Source organism: Papio anubis, chromosome 5 (assembly GCF_008728515.1).
Source record: "Papio anubis isolate 15944 chromosome 5, Panubis1.0, whole genome shotgun sequence".
Lineage (NCBI taxonomy): Eukaryota > Metazoa > Chordata > Mammalia > Primates > Cercopithecidae > Papio > Papio anubis.
This window is the reverse complement of record NC_044980.1, coordinates 100,145,711-100,164,100: the sequence shown is the minus strand read 5'-3', so window position 1 is coordinate 100,164,100 and position 18,390 is coordinate 100,145,711. Positions and strand designations below refer to the sequence as shown.

The window sequence follows — 18,390 nt, the reverse complement described above, 5'->3', positions numbered from 1 at the left end:
CACATCCCCTGAACAGAATCAGTTTGTTTAATTCTGTTCTCCTTGGACAGTGGCTAGATAGCCTATTTGATGGTTTCCTGTGTGTCCTTTTGCTGGGTCTGTGTGTATGTGGCAGGTGTTCTGCTCCATGTGCTTGAAGTTGGGGGTGGGGGATATAAAACTCTACTGGCTTAAGACCTGAAGTACAGCTTTGATAGGAAGCTCCCAGCCAGCAGGAGTGGAGGAAGAGCTTGTTTTGCATTGTGGGAGTGACCTCTGTTAGGACTATACCGATTGCCAGACATTAACTATTTCTTTAAAATCTCCTTTTGAAAACCATTTGAAGTGATCTGTGATGTGTTAGGTCTTTAGCACTCTGCCTGGTTAATGCTTTGGCTGCCTTGGCCTGTAGACGTTGACACACTCTTACTCCATGCCCGAGGCTTCTTTGGGGGCTTAGAAGCAATTAGACTGTCACCCAAAGCTTCCAGCCCCTTCCTGAGGGAAAGTCTTGATTAGGCTCTGCCAATTTAATGCTTTCTTTCCTTTGAAGCTCCTCCATCAAGTTAATAAAACAAACTCCAAATGAGTTAAAACACTGGAGGAGAGAACATTTTGTGGGCCCTGTATATGAAACAGGTGCAATTCCTGGGAGATACCAGTTTTAAAAAGTCATTCAGATTGACATGACTTGTAGTAGAAAAGCAACAGGCAAAAGCTATGTGAGTTTTATCCATCTATCTGATATAATTAGTATTGTGGGATTTTTAAATGTTTTGCTTTTAAAGTGCACACACATACATACAAGAAAAAAAGTGACAGGGTAGTATAATAAACTGCTGATGAATTCTAAATATTTGGCCAAGAAAATGATGTCTTCTTATCATCATCAACAGTTACTGAACTCAAGGTAAAACTCTTATGCTGCAGAATTTGTAATTATCAAAACATGCATGTATAAGAACTCTGTTGGAACTTTCATTAATGGATAAACACAGCGCCAACTCAAGGTTCCGAACATTTTGTCAGTATATATTGTAGCATACTGCATTTCTGCTGCAAAATAAGTAGGAAACATCTTTGAAATTTATCCTTGAATTTTTTTTTAACTTGTAAACCTTCACTTCTCTAGGAATATTCATTGTTTTTAGCATGTTCTAAAGCCTGGAAGAGCTGGATTGGTCTGAAATTATATGTTTTGGTCATCATATAATATCTCATTCAGCCTTTACACCTGGTGTGGTAACAGTGAAACTATCCATGACTCCTATTGTCTCAGAGCTGAACATGGAGGCTGATTACCAATACATCTGAAAGACAGACATGTTTCAGTCCATGAGAGAGAAGAGAAATTGAAAATTAACAAAACAAATATTTGTTCAGCCCTCAGTGACACTGGTATTATTTATCTACCCTGAGTTTGATTTGCTGTTTGTATTCCATGCTTTAACCTCTGCAGAAAAGAAAAAAAAAAAAAAAAAAAAAAAAGAGCATCTTCAGATTTAGAATAGGAAAGCCATAAGGCTTGCATTCTGTGCTGAAAGGAATAACAGAAGGAGGCAAGAAGCAGCATGTTATACAACAGAGACTGCTGTCCTGCCCATCTCCTCACAAAAACATATTTATAAACCAAACCCATATCTGTTGCAGGACCCATTAGCCCCTTTTGAGACAAATGAAAAATTATACTAGTTAAAAACAGACATCTTATTCTGAAATTAGCCTTTAAATCGGTAATAGTAGAATTTGAAGACAGTGCTCCCAAGATACATTCACTCTAGAATTAGTTTAAAATTTTGGAGGAACCCTAAGCTGATAAATTTGCTTAATCTTTGACCATAAATCATATCCTTCTTTTACATTTCAATTTCAGAATGTAATACATTAGGTTGCCTTGTAATTAAAGAAGTGACATTGGATTTCTGTTCAAGTAGGAATATTAAAACAATCACCTCTTTGACAGATTAAAATACATTTAAAATGTAATAATCAACTATCCAGTTCATGAGAAATAACATTTTCATTATTGAATTCTTTAAAACATAATGTGAAGGGGGATGAAAGTATCTCACAGCTTCCTAACCTCTAATAACACTGTCTCCTTTCAGTAATGCTGTTTCTATATTTATGGAGTGAAGAAACTTCACTCAGGAGCTGCTTGATAAAATACCTCCGTACGTATTTCCCTGGAAGCAGGCTCTCTGCTGTGCCAGCAACATATGCTAAAGGCCAATTTAGAACATTTTAAATATGCACTACCCTTCCTTTTCCAGCTACTAAAATGAAATGCATTTTGGCTTTAGCAAATGAGGATGGAATAAAAGGGGGAATACTGCAGGGCAAAGTGGCTAAAGATGAACTCAGAGAAGGAGGATTATGGTGCTGCTCCTCTGCAGCCTGAAGCCCAGGGCACTGCCTGAGTGTCCTTTCAACGTGGCCTCCCCAGCTGTCAATATCCAGAATACTAGAGTGTGGTGTTGAGGAGGAAGTCAGATCAGCACCATGAAAATCATAAGGAAGAAAGGTGAGGTGATATCTACTTACCTTAGTAAAGAGGAACCAAGAGACAGGGTCAGAGTACATTGAGAACTTACACTTGAGACTAGTAAAGGACCTAGACTATTTAAGTAGTAGATGTACCTTTTGCAGTCACCCAGGTTTGAAAATGAAGTACTTTGGAGGACAAAGCTCTTATGGCTTAGGCTACCTAATGTCATCAAACAGTGCTTTGCTTCCTCACTCAGTAGAAAGTTGAGGGCACACTGGTGAGATCTAAATGGAAAGGTAGTTATCAACTGTTACCTCACTTCTCTTGTCTTTATTTCATCTGAATTCTGAGACTCAAGTCATGACTTACTTCTTGCAGACAGGTTCAGTACAGGGAGCAATTATTTTTTCTTTTTTTGAGACAGGGTCTTGCTCTGTTGCCCAGGCTGGAGTGCAGTGGCACAATCTCGGTTCACTACAACCTCTGCCTCTGAGGCTCATGCGATCCTCCTGCCTCAACCTCCTGAGTAGCTGGGACTACAAGCACACACCACTATGCCTGGCTAATTAAAAAAAAAAAAAACGTTTTATGGAGATGGAGTCTCACTGTATTGCCCAGGCTGGTCTCAAGCTCCTGGGCTCAAGTGATCCTCCCACTTCAGCTTCCCAAAGTCCTAGGATTATAGGTATCAGCCACCATGCTCAGCAAGGGAGAGATATTAACAGTGGCTTTAAATTGAAAATTAAAATTTATTCAGCATACAATGGAATGTCATAGGTAAACACTGAGAAACAAACACACTTTCCAGAAGCACACTTTTCAGCTCTAATCCCAGCTTCAGTTGTTACTTTTGCTGTCAATAGCCCTGGAAATGTGCTTTTTATCCAGTGCTCCAGGTGGCCTCTGGTTCATCAAGAACTACCGTAAAGTACATAATTCATTTTTGGCATTTGAGATGATTGCAAAGGACTAGTTGCCATGCTGAATTTTATTTTTCTAAATTAACTAAAATTACGCTTTCATAATATATATGACATTGATTCTGAACCAGTCTACTGCCAAATTTTGATAAATGTGTACAATGTATTCTTGCCATAATAGAGTACATATAATATGACGTTTATCCTTGAACAATGTGGGAGGTTAAGGTCACTGACCCTGTATGTAGTTGAAAATCCACGTATAACTTTTGACTCCTGAAAACCTTAGCTACTAATAGCCTACGTTTGCTTGGAAGCCTTGCCATTAATATAACAGTCAATTAACACATATTTTATATGTTAAACATATTATATACTGTATTCTTATAATCAAGTAAGCTAGAGAAAAGAAAATGTTATTAATAAAATCATAAGGAAGAGAAAATATATTTAGTCTTTTTAAGTGGAAGTGGATCATCCTAAAGGTCTTCATCCTTGTCTTCACATTGAGTAGACTGAGGATGAAGAGGGATTGGTCTTGCTGTCTCAGGGGTGGCACAGGTAGAAGCAAGTCCACATGTAAGTGGATCCATGCAGTTCAAACCCGTGTTGCTCAAGGGTCAACTATTTATTTTCACAGAACATTGACCTAAGTGGCCATGCAGTCTGGTGGGGAGCAGGGACCATCTTTTTGTGCATATGAGATGTTTCTTGACTCTTGAGACTTTTGCACTGTGAAAACAGGCAGCCCAGTAATTGTTTTACTCAAACACAATTGCTTTTCTAAGTATGGCAACCGAGCGTGCTTTTACATTGTGAAGCACTGTGATAATTTAGTAGAGATTGTATTGTAATTATTGCTGGCTTGGTATAGAGCCAGATATTCTTATAGTTAAAATTATGTGGTGATCTCAGAGAGAGGTATAGAACTGCTGATACAATGGATGGAATTAAGAATAAGACACAAAGAGAAGACATTTACAAGAAAATTTCCAAGAAATTTACAAATGTGTTAAAGCAATGGCTGTGTTACCCATGGCATTTGTAAATATTGGCATGCAGAATCAGTCTTCCTAGATGTCAGTTTCCTCTTTTAATATGAGCTAGAGCTCATGAAAGCTGTTTCCTGATGGAAAAAAGATCCCTTTATGTGAATGGCTGCTGACATGTTATTCTGTGAAAGGATGAGTCAGGAGCTAACCCTGCAATCTGAGGCTTATTCTAAATGTTGACACACCCCTCAGCTTTCCAGTTTAGGAGTTTGGGACAAACCTCATGGAGGAGACAGTAGGGCTGGGACACCTTGCTGCAATGCTCTGCTAGAAGATCAGTGTAAATATAAAGGTAACCCAAACTCTTAAGAGGGTCGTTACTATAGCTGGTGAAGCTTTGGAACCATTGTGGTTAGGAGGACAAGAATATGCTTCAGAACCATGTAAGACTTGAGTTCAGATCCTAACTCTGCTATTTATTAGCTATAAAAAGTTGGACAATGCCCTCTCTGAATGTCCTCTCCTCATTGGTAAAGTGAAACTAATTAAAACTACACAATAGGGTTGTTTGGAGGATTTCATACGATAACATATGTAAAGCACATAGCAGATCCTGGATGCAGCAAATGTTTGTTGCATCAGTGAATGAAGGAAAGAACTGAAACCTCATCAATAATGAAAATGGGTCCCTCTGGAGGAATACAGAGCTGACCTAAGGACTTGGCTCTAGCAATTTAATCTCTCACAAAATGGAAAAGTGAAGAGCTTTGGTTCTGAGGTCAGACTGGGTTTGAATTCTGCCTTCCCTTTTTCTTTACTACTTGTGTAATATTGGGCACGTTGCTTGACTTCTTAATCTGAATTTCCTCATCTTTAAATGGGTGTAGTAATAATAGTGGCTATTCTGTGGCATTGTAATAGAGATTAAGTTGAGGTAATGAATGTAATATAATAAGCACTCTAATATTAGCCAACTTGTGTGCTCCTTCACAGTATAGCCAGAAAAGAATTTTTCCATTCGACTTTATACCCAGAGAACATGATTTGATATATTAAGGCAAAAACTGCAATTACTTTTGCACCAACCTAATAGCATTAGCATATCTGATCCTAAACTTTTCTTTGGATTATAGTTGAGTACGTTATGTAGATACATTTTATGAGTTCCAATTTGTCATTTTAAAAATATTTATATTGTCCACCCTTTGAAATTTACATTAGTAAACTATACAAATTTAAGATCTGAAACAAAAGTGTACATTGATTCTATAGTGAATCATCATCTTTTCTTTGTCGTATGGCTAAAAGGATAGAAATAGTAATTGTGGCCGGGCACAGTGGCTTACACCTGTAATCCTAGCACTTTGAGAGCCCGAGCTGGGCGGATCACGAGGTCAGGAGATCGAGGCCATTCTGGCCAACATGGTGAAACCCTGTCTCTACTAAAAATACAAAAATTAGCTGGGTGTGGTGGCGCGTGCCTATATCCCTCCTACTCAAGAGGCTGAGGCAGGGGAATTGCTTGAACTATGGAGGTGGAGGTTGCAGTGAGCCGAGATCATACCACTGCACTCCAGCCTGGTGACACAGCGAGACTCCTCTCAAAAAAAAAAAAAAAAAGAAAAGAAAAGAAATAGTAATTTCTGGGGCAATCACATGTTTAAAATAGGTACCACAGTAATTCACTTAACACTCCATGCAAAATAAAATGTCACCAGAAGGGATAGCTGGTCAACACAAAGTAGAATGTGTCTTCAACCTCACAGTTTGCTTTAGTAAAAATTTAGCACATTAACAGGGATAAAAGTTAGGAAAGGAGAGAAAAGTTTTAGGCATCAAGAAACTGCCTTTTTTGTTTTCAGTTGTGGAATAAAGGAATTGTAGAATAAAGGAGTAGCAGAATGGGTCCAGACAATGGCAGTTTTAATTTTTACTTTCACTTTGAGCAGTGCCAAATGCTAGTAGAAGCTAAAATGAGTGACACTTAGGGAAAGAAAAAACTTCCCCCTTGAATCTCTTTAAGATCTATAATAATCATATAATAATATAAAGTGCATCTGGGCATTGCCTTCTGCTGCAGTTCTTGTCTGGCTGTTATCCAAAACTGTCAGGCTACTCTGAGTGCTGATGCTTCATATCCCAGCACCCTTTTATCTGAACCTTGCAGTGTCTTTTCTCTGTACTTTGGCAGTGATGTTACCTTGATGTTCAAAAATCTTTTAAAAGCAACACAGGCTTTCCTTGCATCTTGACAAATCGTTGTCTGCTAGTAATGAAGAAAAAGTAAACCCGTGATCACTGCAAATATAAATACTTCCGAGTGTTTTCGGTTTTTTTTAAAAAAATGGTTATGTATTTTGGGATCCTCTAGCTGAAAAGTGAATATTCTGAGAATTTTTCCTTATTTCTCTTGTGTAAATCAGCATGCTGCTTTTCAAGAGCAAGGGTCAAGTGGAGTTTCGATGGATCATTTGACATTTAAGGACAGAATTTAACATTTCTATATGATTTTCCTTTTGAATTTTTAAAAGGGGAAATATAGATATTATTTTTATCTCTGTTGTATGTTCTTGCTGCTATTATTTTTAAATCAATATTTTATTTACTTATTTTCATATGCTTCGGTATATCCTGATGATGGTAACAGTGGTTTACATCTACACAGTTCTTTCCATACATTTCCTTATCTAAGTCTTGAAGCAGCCACAGGAGGCCAGGAAGGCAGGTTCTCATGATTAGTCCAACTTACATATGAGGAAACTGAGGCTCAGAATGATTTATGAATCTCTCACTCAACCAACAGCAGATCCAGTTCTTAAATCTAGGTCTACTCAGTCAAAACGAATGGTGTCACCACTTTTTCACAATGTTGTCTCTCAGAAGAGTATCTTGGCTTATCAATGAATATTTAGCATCCAGAGTGAAGGTGGTATATTTCTTTCTTTTTTCTTTTTTGAGATTGAGTCTTACTCTGTCACCCAGGCTGGAGTGCAGTGGTGTGATCTCAGCTCACTGCAACCTCCGTCTTCCAGGTTTGTGCGATTCTTGTGCCTCAGCCTTCCAAGTAGCTGGGATTACAGGCATGTGCCACCATGCCTGGGTAATATTTTTTGTATTTTTAGTAGAGACAGGGTTTCGCCGTGTTGGCCAGGCTGGTCTCAAAGTCCTGGACTCAAGTGATCTGCCTGCCTCGGCCTCCCAAAGTGCTGGGATTACAGGGGTGAGCCACTGTACCCGGCTAGAAGGTGGTATATTTCTCCTGGGGTGGACTTTGGTCAAAGCTGTGAGAGGTCGTTTTTATGTCAATGTTCGGGTGCAGCATTTTATAGGGAATATACTGGGAAACTGGAGGCTATGAGAAAGGGCAAGAATCTAGAATGATGAGGAGCCTGGGAACTATACTAGAAAGAACCAAAGGAATCAAGATTTTCAAATGTCTGCAGAAAGGAAGATACAGAGAGATATAGCTGACATCTTCAAAAGTTTTATGGACTCCCTTGCAGAAGAGGAATTTGATTTGTTCTTTGTAATTCCAGGCAGCAGAAGTAGGACCATTGGGTAGAAATTACACAGAAGCGGATTTATGCTGAATATAAGAAGAAACTTTCCAACATTTAGAGATGTCCAAAAATGGAATAGACTGTCTCATTGCCACTGGGAAGTGTTCACGCTCAGACTGTCCAGCTCAGAGATTATATGGCTTTATGAGCATTGCTTTTCAGCAGTAACAGTTTTATGATGAAACTTCTAAGGGATCAGAGAAGAATTTCCTCACCAGCTAAAAACAAAGGAGTTTTGTAGGCTTTTCCACCATGATTTTAGACTAAAAGTTGTATGCATAACAGCTCCTGTTTCACACATCGCTGTGTTTTGGGAAATACTGTTCAACTGCTGGGGAAAGACACATTAGTTAAAGCAGATAAGCAAGACTTTTGTGAGACGAGAATTGAAGCAGATAGTGTGGTGTTTGTGGTGGGGAGGGTGTGTATTCACATGTGTACATTTTTAACTAGGATGAATTTGCCATGGCTTTGGCTATTTTCAATGGCCTTGTTACTTTTCATTACTCACCAGCCCAGCTCTAGAACATGACCTGTAGAATTAAAAGAAATGAGGGGAAAAGTCATTTGATTTAGATGAGTTGTTTTCTCAATATGGAAAAGATGCTGCATCGAAAGCGAGATGCACTAAAATAAGTTTCTGACGTAGCAGATCTAAGAAAAGCACTGAACTGGGATCCGAAGTCTCCACACTAGGTTTCGCTCCATCACTCACTGCTTCATCTTTATGTCTTTTTATTTTTCTCTAAAATGGAAGTGTTTTAGGAATTTTCTTTCTAACTGTAAAATGTTGTGATTCAAATTCTCCCAATTTTATGGCTCTAATTCTCATTTGCATAGAAAGTGGAAAATGGCCTCAACTATAACAAAAAACAATTCAGTCATTTATTTGTTCTTTAATTTCCTCATTCATTTATTCAAAAATAGTTATTAAGTGAAACACTATTATAAAAATAGAAGAACTTTGTTTTAATATATGATTTTTAATAATGAAACATGGAAAACAGCACATTAGTACCTCTATAGAGTTCCACAGTTTGAAAGAGTGATATTTAATATAATATTTAAAATGAAAGCAAAGCACTTAGTTTGTAGGATATTTTGAAACAAATATAATGGGATCCCTCTGTAAAATGGCCTTTTGTGGCTTGGATTGGGAACTGCAGCATTTCAAACCATGCCCCAAATCATAGTGGCATTCAGTAACAACTTACTATACTAGATGCTTTAGCTCCAGAATTATTGAATAGCTTAACCACTGATTCCAAGCAGAAAGCCCCTTCTCTATGAATTATCACATGTTTTTTCTTTTTCTAACAGATTCCAGAGGGGTGACTACCACATTGATGTCTGTATCAATGACTACCTGGACGTTTTCTGCCCTCACTATGAGGACTCCGTCCCAGAAGATAAGACTGAGCGCTATGTCCTCTACATGGTGAACTTTGATGGCTACAGTGCCTGCGACCACACTTCCAAAGGGTTCAAGAGATGGGAATGTAACCGGCCTCACTCTCCAAATGGACCGCTGAAGTTCTCTGAAAAATTCCAGCTCTTCACTCCCTTTTCTCTAGGATTTGAATTCAGGCCAGGCCGAGAATATTTCTACATCTGTGAGTATATAGAGATTTATCGTGTTGTAGGGCAGCTGCAAGAGCCCAGACTAATTTTTTACCCATGTTTCAGAGAATTGCAGAGAGCTGGACTCTGCATTACAGATGTCTCCTTGTAAATGCATACATCAGGATCCCTAGATACATTAGCTGGGAATTGAGAGCACAAATTAGATTAAAGACAGAGCGCCTCTCCCCCTATGAAATTATGTGTCAGCCTGTTCAGTGAACCACTGCTGACTTGTATTTCTTTTAAATGAAAATTGCCAGGACTTCTCCAAAGCTCAGGAAAAGAAAAAAGACTCCTGAAAAAAAATTAAAGGAAATAATTAAATTTACATAGCTTGGAGTCATTGGATTTCTTATTCAGGTGTCAGCAATATCCTTTCGATCATCCACATTTTCAGTGGAGGAAGCCAAAACTCCTGGAAATGTCAGCATGCTGACGATAAATGCTCTCTTTGCACCAAGGAGAAAAGATCATTTTTAAGAGCAGCTCTGTCTTTAAACAGGAAAGAGTTGTGAAGAAGTGTCTAGAAGGGGTTCCAAGGGAACTGGTAGGAGCGAGTTTCCCACCTGTGAGCATTGAGTGACTCTGTCCTGGGAGCTCTAAAACTTTCTCAGTAGACTTCTGTATTAATCAGAATCCCTGACCTTATTTCTTCTCCATTATGTACCCATCACTTCTTCAGACATCCTGCTATCATATGTTATAGGTAAATGCTTCTCAAACTTCACTGTGCATAGCGTTATCTGGGGATCTTGTAATGCATTCTGACTCAGAAGGTCTAAGGCAGGGCCTGAAATTCTGGATGTATGAAGCTCCCAGATGCTGCTGCTGCTACTGAACTGTGGACCACGCTTTGAGTAGCAAGATTATAGGTAATAGCTACTTTAAGCAGCTTGTTGTGTATCTGGACTTTAGTATTTATATTTAAACTATCTGGCCTTTTCCATGTATTTTCACTGTCAACCAAAGAGGTTAAAAGTTTACTAGTTAAAAAATACATTTATTGGACAGCTTAATCTGAACTGAGAAATGTTGGGGGATGCAAGATGAAAAGATATTCCCTGTTCTTAGGGAGTGACCTTTTACTGGGGAGCAGACATGTAAATAGGCAATTAAAGTATAAATCGACAGTTGCTGATGATGAAGATAAATGCAGGGAGTAGTGAGAACATGGAGACAGTTGTGCCTCACCTGCTTGGAAGAATCAGGAAATGCAACCGCACGCAGTGGGTAGAGATCCAAGTTATACCACTCAGTATGTTTAGCATCGACTTTCACCCCAGCTTGCCAGACAAACAAGAACATTCTTTTTTTCTGACTCATTTTTTCAGTCCAAATGTCCCTACCCACTCACAACTCACATGGTTTGAGTCTACAGGGATTTCTAGCTCCTCTCCTTCTCCAGAAAACAGAATTTTATAAGTCAGATTTCACCATCAAAATAACTCTCACTTATATTGGAATTGAATTTAAAAAGGAAATTGAACAGTACCAGTTTTATTATTTCAGTACATATTTCAGTTATTAGTCATGAGAAAACATGCAAAAAGCCTTGATACTATCTCACATTTGATCCATAAAATAAGAAAAGGAATATTGAGTCCCACAGATGCAGGAAGCACTGGCATACACTGAATTCACACTTCTCAGGCAGCATGTTCTTGACTTTTGTTGCTTTTTTACTTTGTGAAAGAATCTCATTCAGCAAATGAGAAAAAGGAAAGAGGAGGACTTCACTTGTGGGACAGCAACTCATTAATTGTCTAACTGTAAAATACTGTACCAATTTAAGAGAAAATTCTTGCTAGTTTTGAAATTTTCTTAATGGCTTCTCAGATTAAAAAAACAACAATAAAAGCAAAAATAAAAAATGAATAGAGAGCACCAAGATGGGAAACATACCCACCAGCTAACTAGTTGATTGCCTGATTATTAAAAATTATAGAATTCATTCAGCTTCATGAGCAAGATGTTATTCAAATATAGCCATAGCGCTTATGACTGGTTTTTCCTCATTTGTGGTTAAATTCAATATTTCACTAAAAATCATTATGTGACTTCTATAACATTCATTTAACGGAGTCATTTAACTGTCAAGGGCTTCCGTCAAAGTAATTGTTCCAAAATGCTTCAAAATATGAAGAGCTTTTTGCTGTTCAGCTGAGTTTAACTTGAATTACTTTTTTTAATGAAAGGTAAAATAGCACAAAATTAGCAGCAAAAAGATGTTCATTTACAAGAAGCACAGTGGCCTGGTGTTCAGTTAAATTGAATTTTCAGCCATGTTTTCTACCCGAAAAGGCATCCTTCCCTGTCTTTTTAGCAATGAAAGGGTTTCCTCTCTTCCACCACTGCAGTCAGGAGCAGCAGAGCTAACATGGTTGTCTTACAGACATTTAATGTACTGTGGTCATAATTAAACTAAAGGATTCTTAGGGGAGAATTGGCCCTCAGTTGAATTTTCCTCTTCCCTAATGTGTGTGGAATGAACAAGATGATTGGGAAATAGCTATTTTCACACTTACTACGTTACAAGAAACTCTATTGCTGATCTCAGGAACAAGCTTCACTGCCCACCAGTCAATTTCACAGAATGTTCTTGCTAGGACAGGAGTACATCTTAGCTCCTCATAGCCTTAAAATCTCTTCTAACTTTTCCTAGAAAAAAGAAAGCTGGCTGGGCATGGTGGCTCACACCTGTAATCCCAGCACTTTGGGAGGCCCAGGTGGGTAGATCACGAGGTCAAGAGTTCAAGAGCAGCCCAGCCAATCTGGTGAAACCCCATCTCTACTAAAAAAAAAAAAAAAAATACAAAAATTAGCTGGGCACGGTGGCAGGAGCCTGTAATCCCAGCTACTTGGGAGGCTGAGGCAGGAGAATCGTTAGAACCAGGGTGGCAGAGGTTGCAGTGAGCGAGATTGAGCCACTGCACTTTAGCCTGGGCGACAGAGTGAGACTCCGTCTCAAAAATAAAAAATAAAATGGAAAGAAAAAAGAAAGCTAACACCCTGCTTTATGGTACTAGGAGTAGACTTAAGACTTAAGTATAGTGGAAACTGTGGAGTGCCAAAATTGAGATACAAACACAGATTTGGAGGAAGGGAAGAAAAGGATTTCATAACAAGCTATTCACCTCGTTACTTAGAGAGGACACAAGTCAGAGGATTCTTATCAACATTTGCCTTATCCTCAACCAGATTTCTTTCTTTCTTAATGTCTCTGAGTTTTATAAAATTAAGAAATTGTGGTAGTTGAAAATATCCTAAACGAAGCTTCCAATTTACTTTAAAAATAAAACATCCTTTGCAGTTCTAGTCCCTTTATTTTAACTCCCAAGAATAACTCTATGCTATATTCTCCTTTCCTTGGGAACAGATAGTATATTAAGTTGTTATAATTGCTGATTATTGCTAAGGTAGACTGGGGCCATCTCTGAATCTGATAAATACTGTTTTTAATCTACAGGAGTTATTTTGGTAAGAGATTGGCATACTAAAGTAATTACAGAAAGTTGGTGGTATTTATATCAATGATAGATTTGCAGAACTGCCAATTGATTAAGGCAATAGTTGTTTATATAGACTTCCTAAAGGCAACAGTAATTTTTAAAAAATTCAAAAATTCACATTTTAGCTGGATATGGTAGCACATGCCTGTAGTCCCAGCTGTTTGGGAGGCCGAGGTAGGAGGATTGTTTGAGCCAAGAAATTGAGACCAGCCTGGGCAACATAGCAAAACCCTGTTTTTGTTTTTTGGTTTTTTTTAAATACTCCTTTTAGAAACTTAAAAAATACTCACTTTAGAAATGATACTCTTAAATATTAACCTAATGAGAACATGTTTGAGAGAAGTTTTGCTGTTATTTTTACATCAGAATGGGAAAAGGGAAATCCTTGAAATAAGTTATTTTTGTAATTCCATAAAACACTGATTCGAATATATGCTTTTATAAAGTAAAGAAAACTGAGTCCCAGGTCCTTTTCTTGACCTAACTAGCTGTATGATCTTGAGCAAATCATTTCATCTCTCTGGAGTTTGAACTCTCCATCTATAAAATAATATAATTATAATCGACTTCAGAAATCCTTGGAGCTTTAATATCCTAATTTTATTACATTTTATCTGAGGGTCTGCAGCATTAGGGTAAAAGATAATGTCTGTACAGTGGTCCAGGTCAATACCTTGCTTAGTAGGTGTTCAGTAAATCAGAGTTAAAGGTACATTTTTAGGGAAAATGCAGAGTGGAGAGGCGTATTAGGGTTATTGAACTAGTTCTCTCCCAGCTGCTCTGTCCAAGACACCATTGTCTGTGGTCTCTACCAGTGCAGCAGGCTCCTGTTTTCCCGACTCATGGCATTGCTCAGTCAGAGCTCTCCAGTGACTTCCTGTCTCACCCAGACCAAAGTCCACAGTCTCTAACCTGGCCAGCAAGGTCCTCCATGGCTGAACTTTCCCTGATTCCCTCGGCCTCTGACTTCCTCTGCTACCACCCTCTGCCTGATTCTGTCTGCGCAGCCGCCCGTGCTCCTCCCTCTCCTATCCAGTACACCTCTACATCAGGGCCTGGTAACTTCATTGTCCCACTACCTCGGCTTCCCATTGTCCCAGGCATTCACGTTCCTTGCTTTCACTTTCTTTAGGTCTGTGTCCAAAAAATGTCTTTATCCAAGAGGCTACTCTGACCTCTCTATATAAAAATAACACCTTGTTCTCTGCATTCACTATACTTTTACTCTGCTTTATTTTTCCTCAGGTACTTATCACCCCTGACATTATATATTTATGGTAGGTTGTTCATAGCTGTTCCTGCTTTCTGCCCTGTATTATATTGCTTGGCACATGCAGATGTTTAATAAGTAAGGATAACTAGAATTTATATAGCGTGTATTCTGTTTCAGGCACCATCTCAAAACAACACTATGAAGAACTGTTCTTTTTCCTTATTTACAGGTGAAGAAACTGAGGCACAGAAAAGTTAGGTAATTTGAAAAAGGCTCACACAGATAAGAACTAGCTGATCTGGGAGGAAGTTAAGTGAGTAAGCAACTAAAAGAAGTGAAGAGGGCTGGGCGCAGTGGCTCACGCCTATAATCCCAGCACTTTGGGAGGCTGAGGTGGATGGATCACCTGAGGCTGGGAGTTCAAGACCAGCCTGACCAAAATAGAGAAACCCCATCTCTACTAAAAATACAAAATTAGCTGGGCATGGTGGCTCATACCTGTAATCCCAGCTACTCAGGAGGCTGAGGCAGGAGAATTGCTTGAACCTGGGAGGCAGAGGTTGCAGTGAGCTGGGATCGTTCCATTGCACTCCAGCCTGGGCAACAAGAGCGAAACTCTGTCTCAGAAAAAATAAAAATAAAGAAAAAGTGAAGAGATAAAATCCTGGGTCTATTATACTTGAAAAAATACACTTTATATTTTTAAAACACAGATTAGAAACAAATAGCACTCACTTTGATATCTACTGTTTAGAGAATTCTACTTTATGAACACTTCCTAGGAACCCTGAATCAGATAGTAGAAAGATAAATTTTAAACACATTCCTGCATTTTCTCCTCTCCAAAGGATACTTTTCCATCTCCAGAAGATATTTCAACTGTATCTTCCCAGAGGGTTGATCTTTTTAACTCAGATAACTTCAGAAACCAGAAAAGTTGCATTTTCTAAGAAATTCTTAAATGTCCTGAATAGTCACCATCCAGCCTGAATCACGATTGCACACTTGATTCAGGAATTAGTATGTTTTAATGAGAGATCTATAATAAAGAAGACAGTCGTCATTTTCTGAAAATGATACTAAAAGAGAATTTTTCCAGCATTTGTTATATCTGAGTTATTACTGGGACATTCAGTGTTACTATGGGCATCATTTTAAAATCTATAGTATGTAGATGCTTAAATATATGTGGTTAACTGCTAATTCTCAGCTTTACGTATTTAGATTGAAAGTTTGCAGTCTTATCTTAAGCCATTGGGCAATTTTAATATGCACTGTATAATTTTTAAAAGAAAGTAACCTAACTTCCTAAGAACTATCTTATTAAAATGATCAAGATCAGCTTCAGAAATCATTTGATTGTACAATACAGTTATTGACTAACCTTTTAAGAGTATCTTCAGTAAAACTAGTAAAACAGAACTAATTTGAAGAAAGTCCTCATTTAACAATTCGATGTGTTTCAAAACCTTATTTGCAGGTGAGTTGTTTAGAATTTAGAATACAGGTTTTTTTATAGAAGTGCAAGTTTTCCATAATATGGAGAATCTGCTTAGCCATAATATTGATGATAAGCTATATGTTTCAATGAAAAATTATAGAAAACAGCATCTAGAAGAGTTAGTAAATATTTATTGCATGGATAAATGCTATAATAAGCCACATATGGCAAAAAAACAATTAATTTTTTTAATGTCTAATTTTTTTTTTTTTTTTTTTTTAGAAAAGCAGATAAATTACAGGGCACAAGTTTTACTGCACCCTCTGCAGCAGTTCCCTAGTATTTTAGTACTTTAAAAAATAATATGCTAGGAATACATAACATCAAAGCAGAGAGTGGAACATGGTTGTTGTTGGTTTTTGTTTTTTGTTTTTTGTTTTTTTTTTAAAGAAAGCACAGACTCTGGTAAGTGTAGCTTTGGGTCTGAATCCTCTTTCTGTGCTCTTACTAGCTGTGTGACCTTGGGCACTGTACCAAACCTCACTGAGCTTCACTTCCTTCCTCTGTAAAATGGGTATAATAATCACAGCTCTTTTCTGATTTTTGAGTCTCAATTGATGAAATATTGTTTAAGGAACCAGTTGACTGCCAAAATAATAACTTCAGTAATCCAAGTCCAAAAAGTTTTGCATTTTTTGAAAATTTAAGGCAACTTAAATATCCCAGATTGATATTTTAGTTCAGTAAAAAATTTCATAAATGCATAAAGATTAAGTTTTAAGACTATTTCCTATATTCTTAAGGAGCATTATGCTAGGGTTATTACGCCTAAGGAATTCTTCATTCCTTTTGATGTCTGGTTTTTCAGTGCCTTACTTTAGTCATCTACATTAAGAATTGTTTTGCTCCGGACAGTTCACACCAATCACCTTTTTTACATAGTTTTTCTTATTGAAATAGAAGAGTGTCAAAATGACACAATTATCAAAGCAGGAGGTAATCTTTTTCACTGTTCACTGTCTTTTACTCTTGCAGGGGAAATGACTTGTAAGTACAATGTACTTTCTTACAATGAAAAACTCAATATTTGCTTCAGTGTGTGTGCGCATTTTACTTTTGTTATTGAAAAATGTTTTTGATTACTGAAGTCTTATTTTAGCATTATTTACTGTAGCATCAACTTCGCTAAGATTGAAGAGGTTTATAACTGAAATGTTCTGTAGGACTGTGGTCAAATACTAGTGCACCTCTAGTTTTCAAGTATGTGTACTAGCACATGGCATTTTAAGACACACTTGTATTAATACAGAAAAGTGGAAAGGCAGTGTTGGGAAACTGACAAATTTTAACGTTTTCTAAAGTGGAAAAGTGGGGTGGGGAGAGGGGAAGGGATAGCATTAGGAGATATACCTAATGTAAATGACCAGTTAATGGGTACAGCACACCAACATGGCACATGTATACATATGTAACAAGCCTACACATTGTGCACATGTAACCTAGAACTTAAAGTATAATAAAAAAATTTAAAGAAGAATAAAGATGGCACAAAAGTCAAATAGTAAGTACTCCAGTGATACATGATGCAGCAATATCTTAGTCAATTAAAAACTATTTAGTTTTCTTTTTCTTTTTAACTGCGAGAAAACAACCCTTTATTGTTTTGGCTTTCACCCAGGTTCAGATATTTTGGACAAGGAGAGCACAAAACAAGTTGAAAAGGCCATGCCACAACGCAGGAGCGAGATGCATATTTTGTGCCTCTTACAGCACTCTATTCATCTCGCTATTTATGATTTCAGGTATAACTTCCTTGGTGTGTATCTCTCTCTCCCTATGATAGGGGCTCCCGTGATGCCCCTTCCCCAGTCCAAGTGATCTCTATTAGGCCCAGTTCCTACTCCTTGGCGAGTGAGAAATACGGCAGGCCATTGTTCGTAGATGTTTGCTACAATGATGTGATTCCCAGTTGCATCCATGTCTCCATACAAAGGACACACAAAACTCATCCTTTTTGTTGCTGTATAGTATTTCCTCCTCCCTCCCTCTCCTCCCTCCTCCCTCCTCCTCCTCCTCCTCCCTCCTCCCTCCATGGTGTATATGTGCTACATTTTCTTTAATCCCACCTGTCACTGATGGACATTTTGCTGATTCCAGTTCGTTATTGTGAATAAAAGCACACAAAATATACGTAGGCATGTAGTTCTTATAGTGCAGGAGCAATTATAATCCTGCATATACCCAGTGGTCGGGATGGCTGGTCATATGGCACATCCAGTTCTAGGATCCTTGAGGAATCGCCATACTGTTTTCTATATAATGGCTGAACTAGCTCGGCTAACCCACCAACAGTGTAAAGTGTTCCTATTTTCCACATCTCTCCAGCACCTGTTGTTTCCTGGGACTTTTCAATGATCGCCAACCTCCGGGATTCGAATGATTTTTGGAGTGGCTTGTGTTCTATCTCCTTCAGTTCCGCCCCTGATCTTTCTAGCCTCTGCCAGCTTCTCCTAACGTGTTTGCTCTTGCTCTTCTGTTCTTTTTAATTGTGATGTTAGGAGGCACACTTCTATCTCTTCCTGGCTTTTCCCCCAGGGCATTTAGTGCTATAAATTTCCCCACACAACTGCTTTCACTGTGTCCCAGGAGATCATGTTGTATCTTT

The 18,390-nt window shown here is 38.1% G+C and overlaps 1 protein-coding gene across 2 annotated transcripts in view; it reads left to right on the top strand.

Annotated features, from left to right (window-relative positions):
• Positions 1-18,390, top strand: part of EFNA5 (ephrin A5) — a 298,647-nt gene that overhangs the window by 233,814 nt on the left and 46,443 nt on the right. For both annotated transcript variants that reach the window (XM_017959753.3, XM_009208851.4), the window contains exon 2: positions 9,260-9,552. In XM_017959753.3, the coding sequence (XP_017815242.1) occupies positions 9,260-9,552 (293 nt within the window). The remainder of the gene's footprint in view (positions 1-9,259; positions 9,553-18,390) is intronic.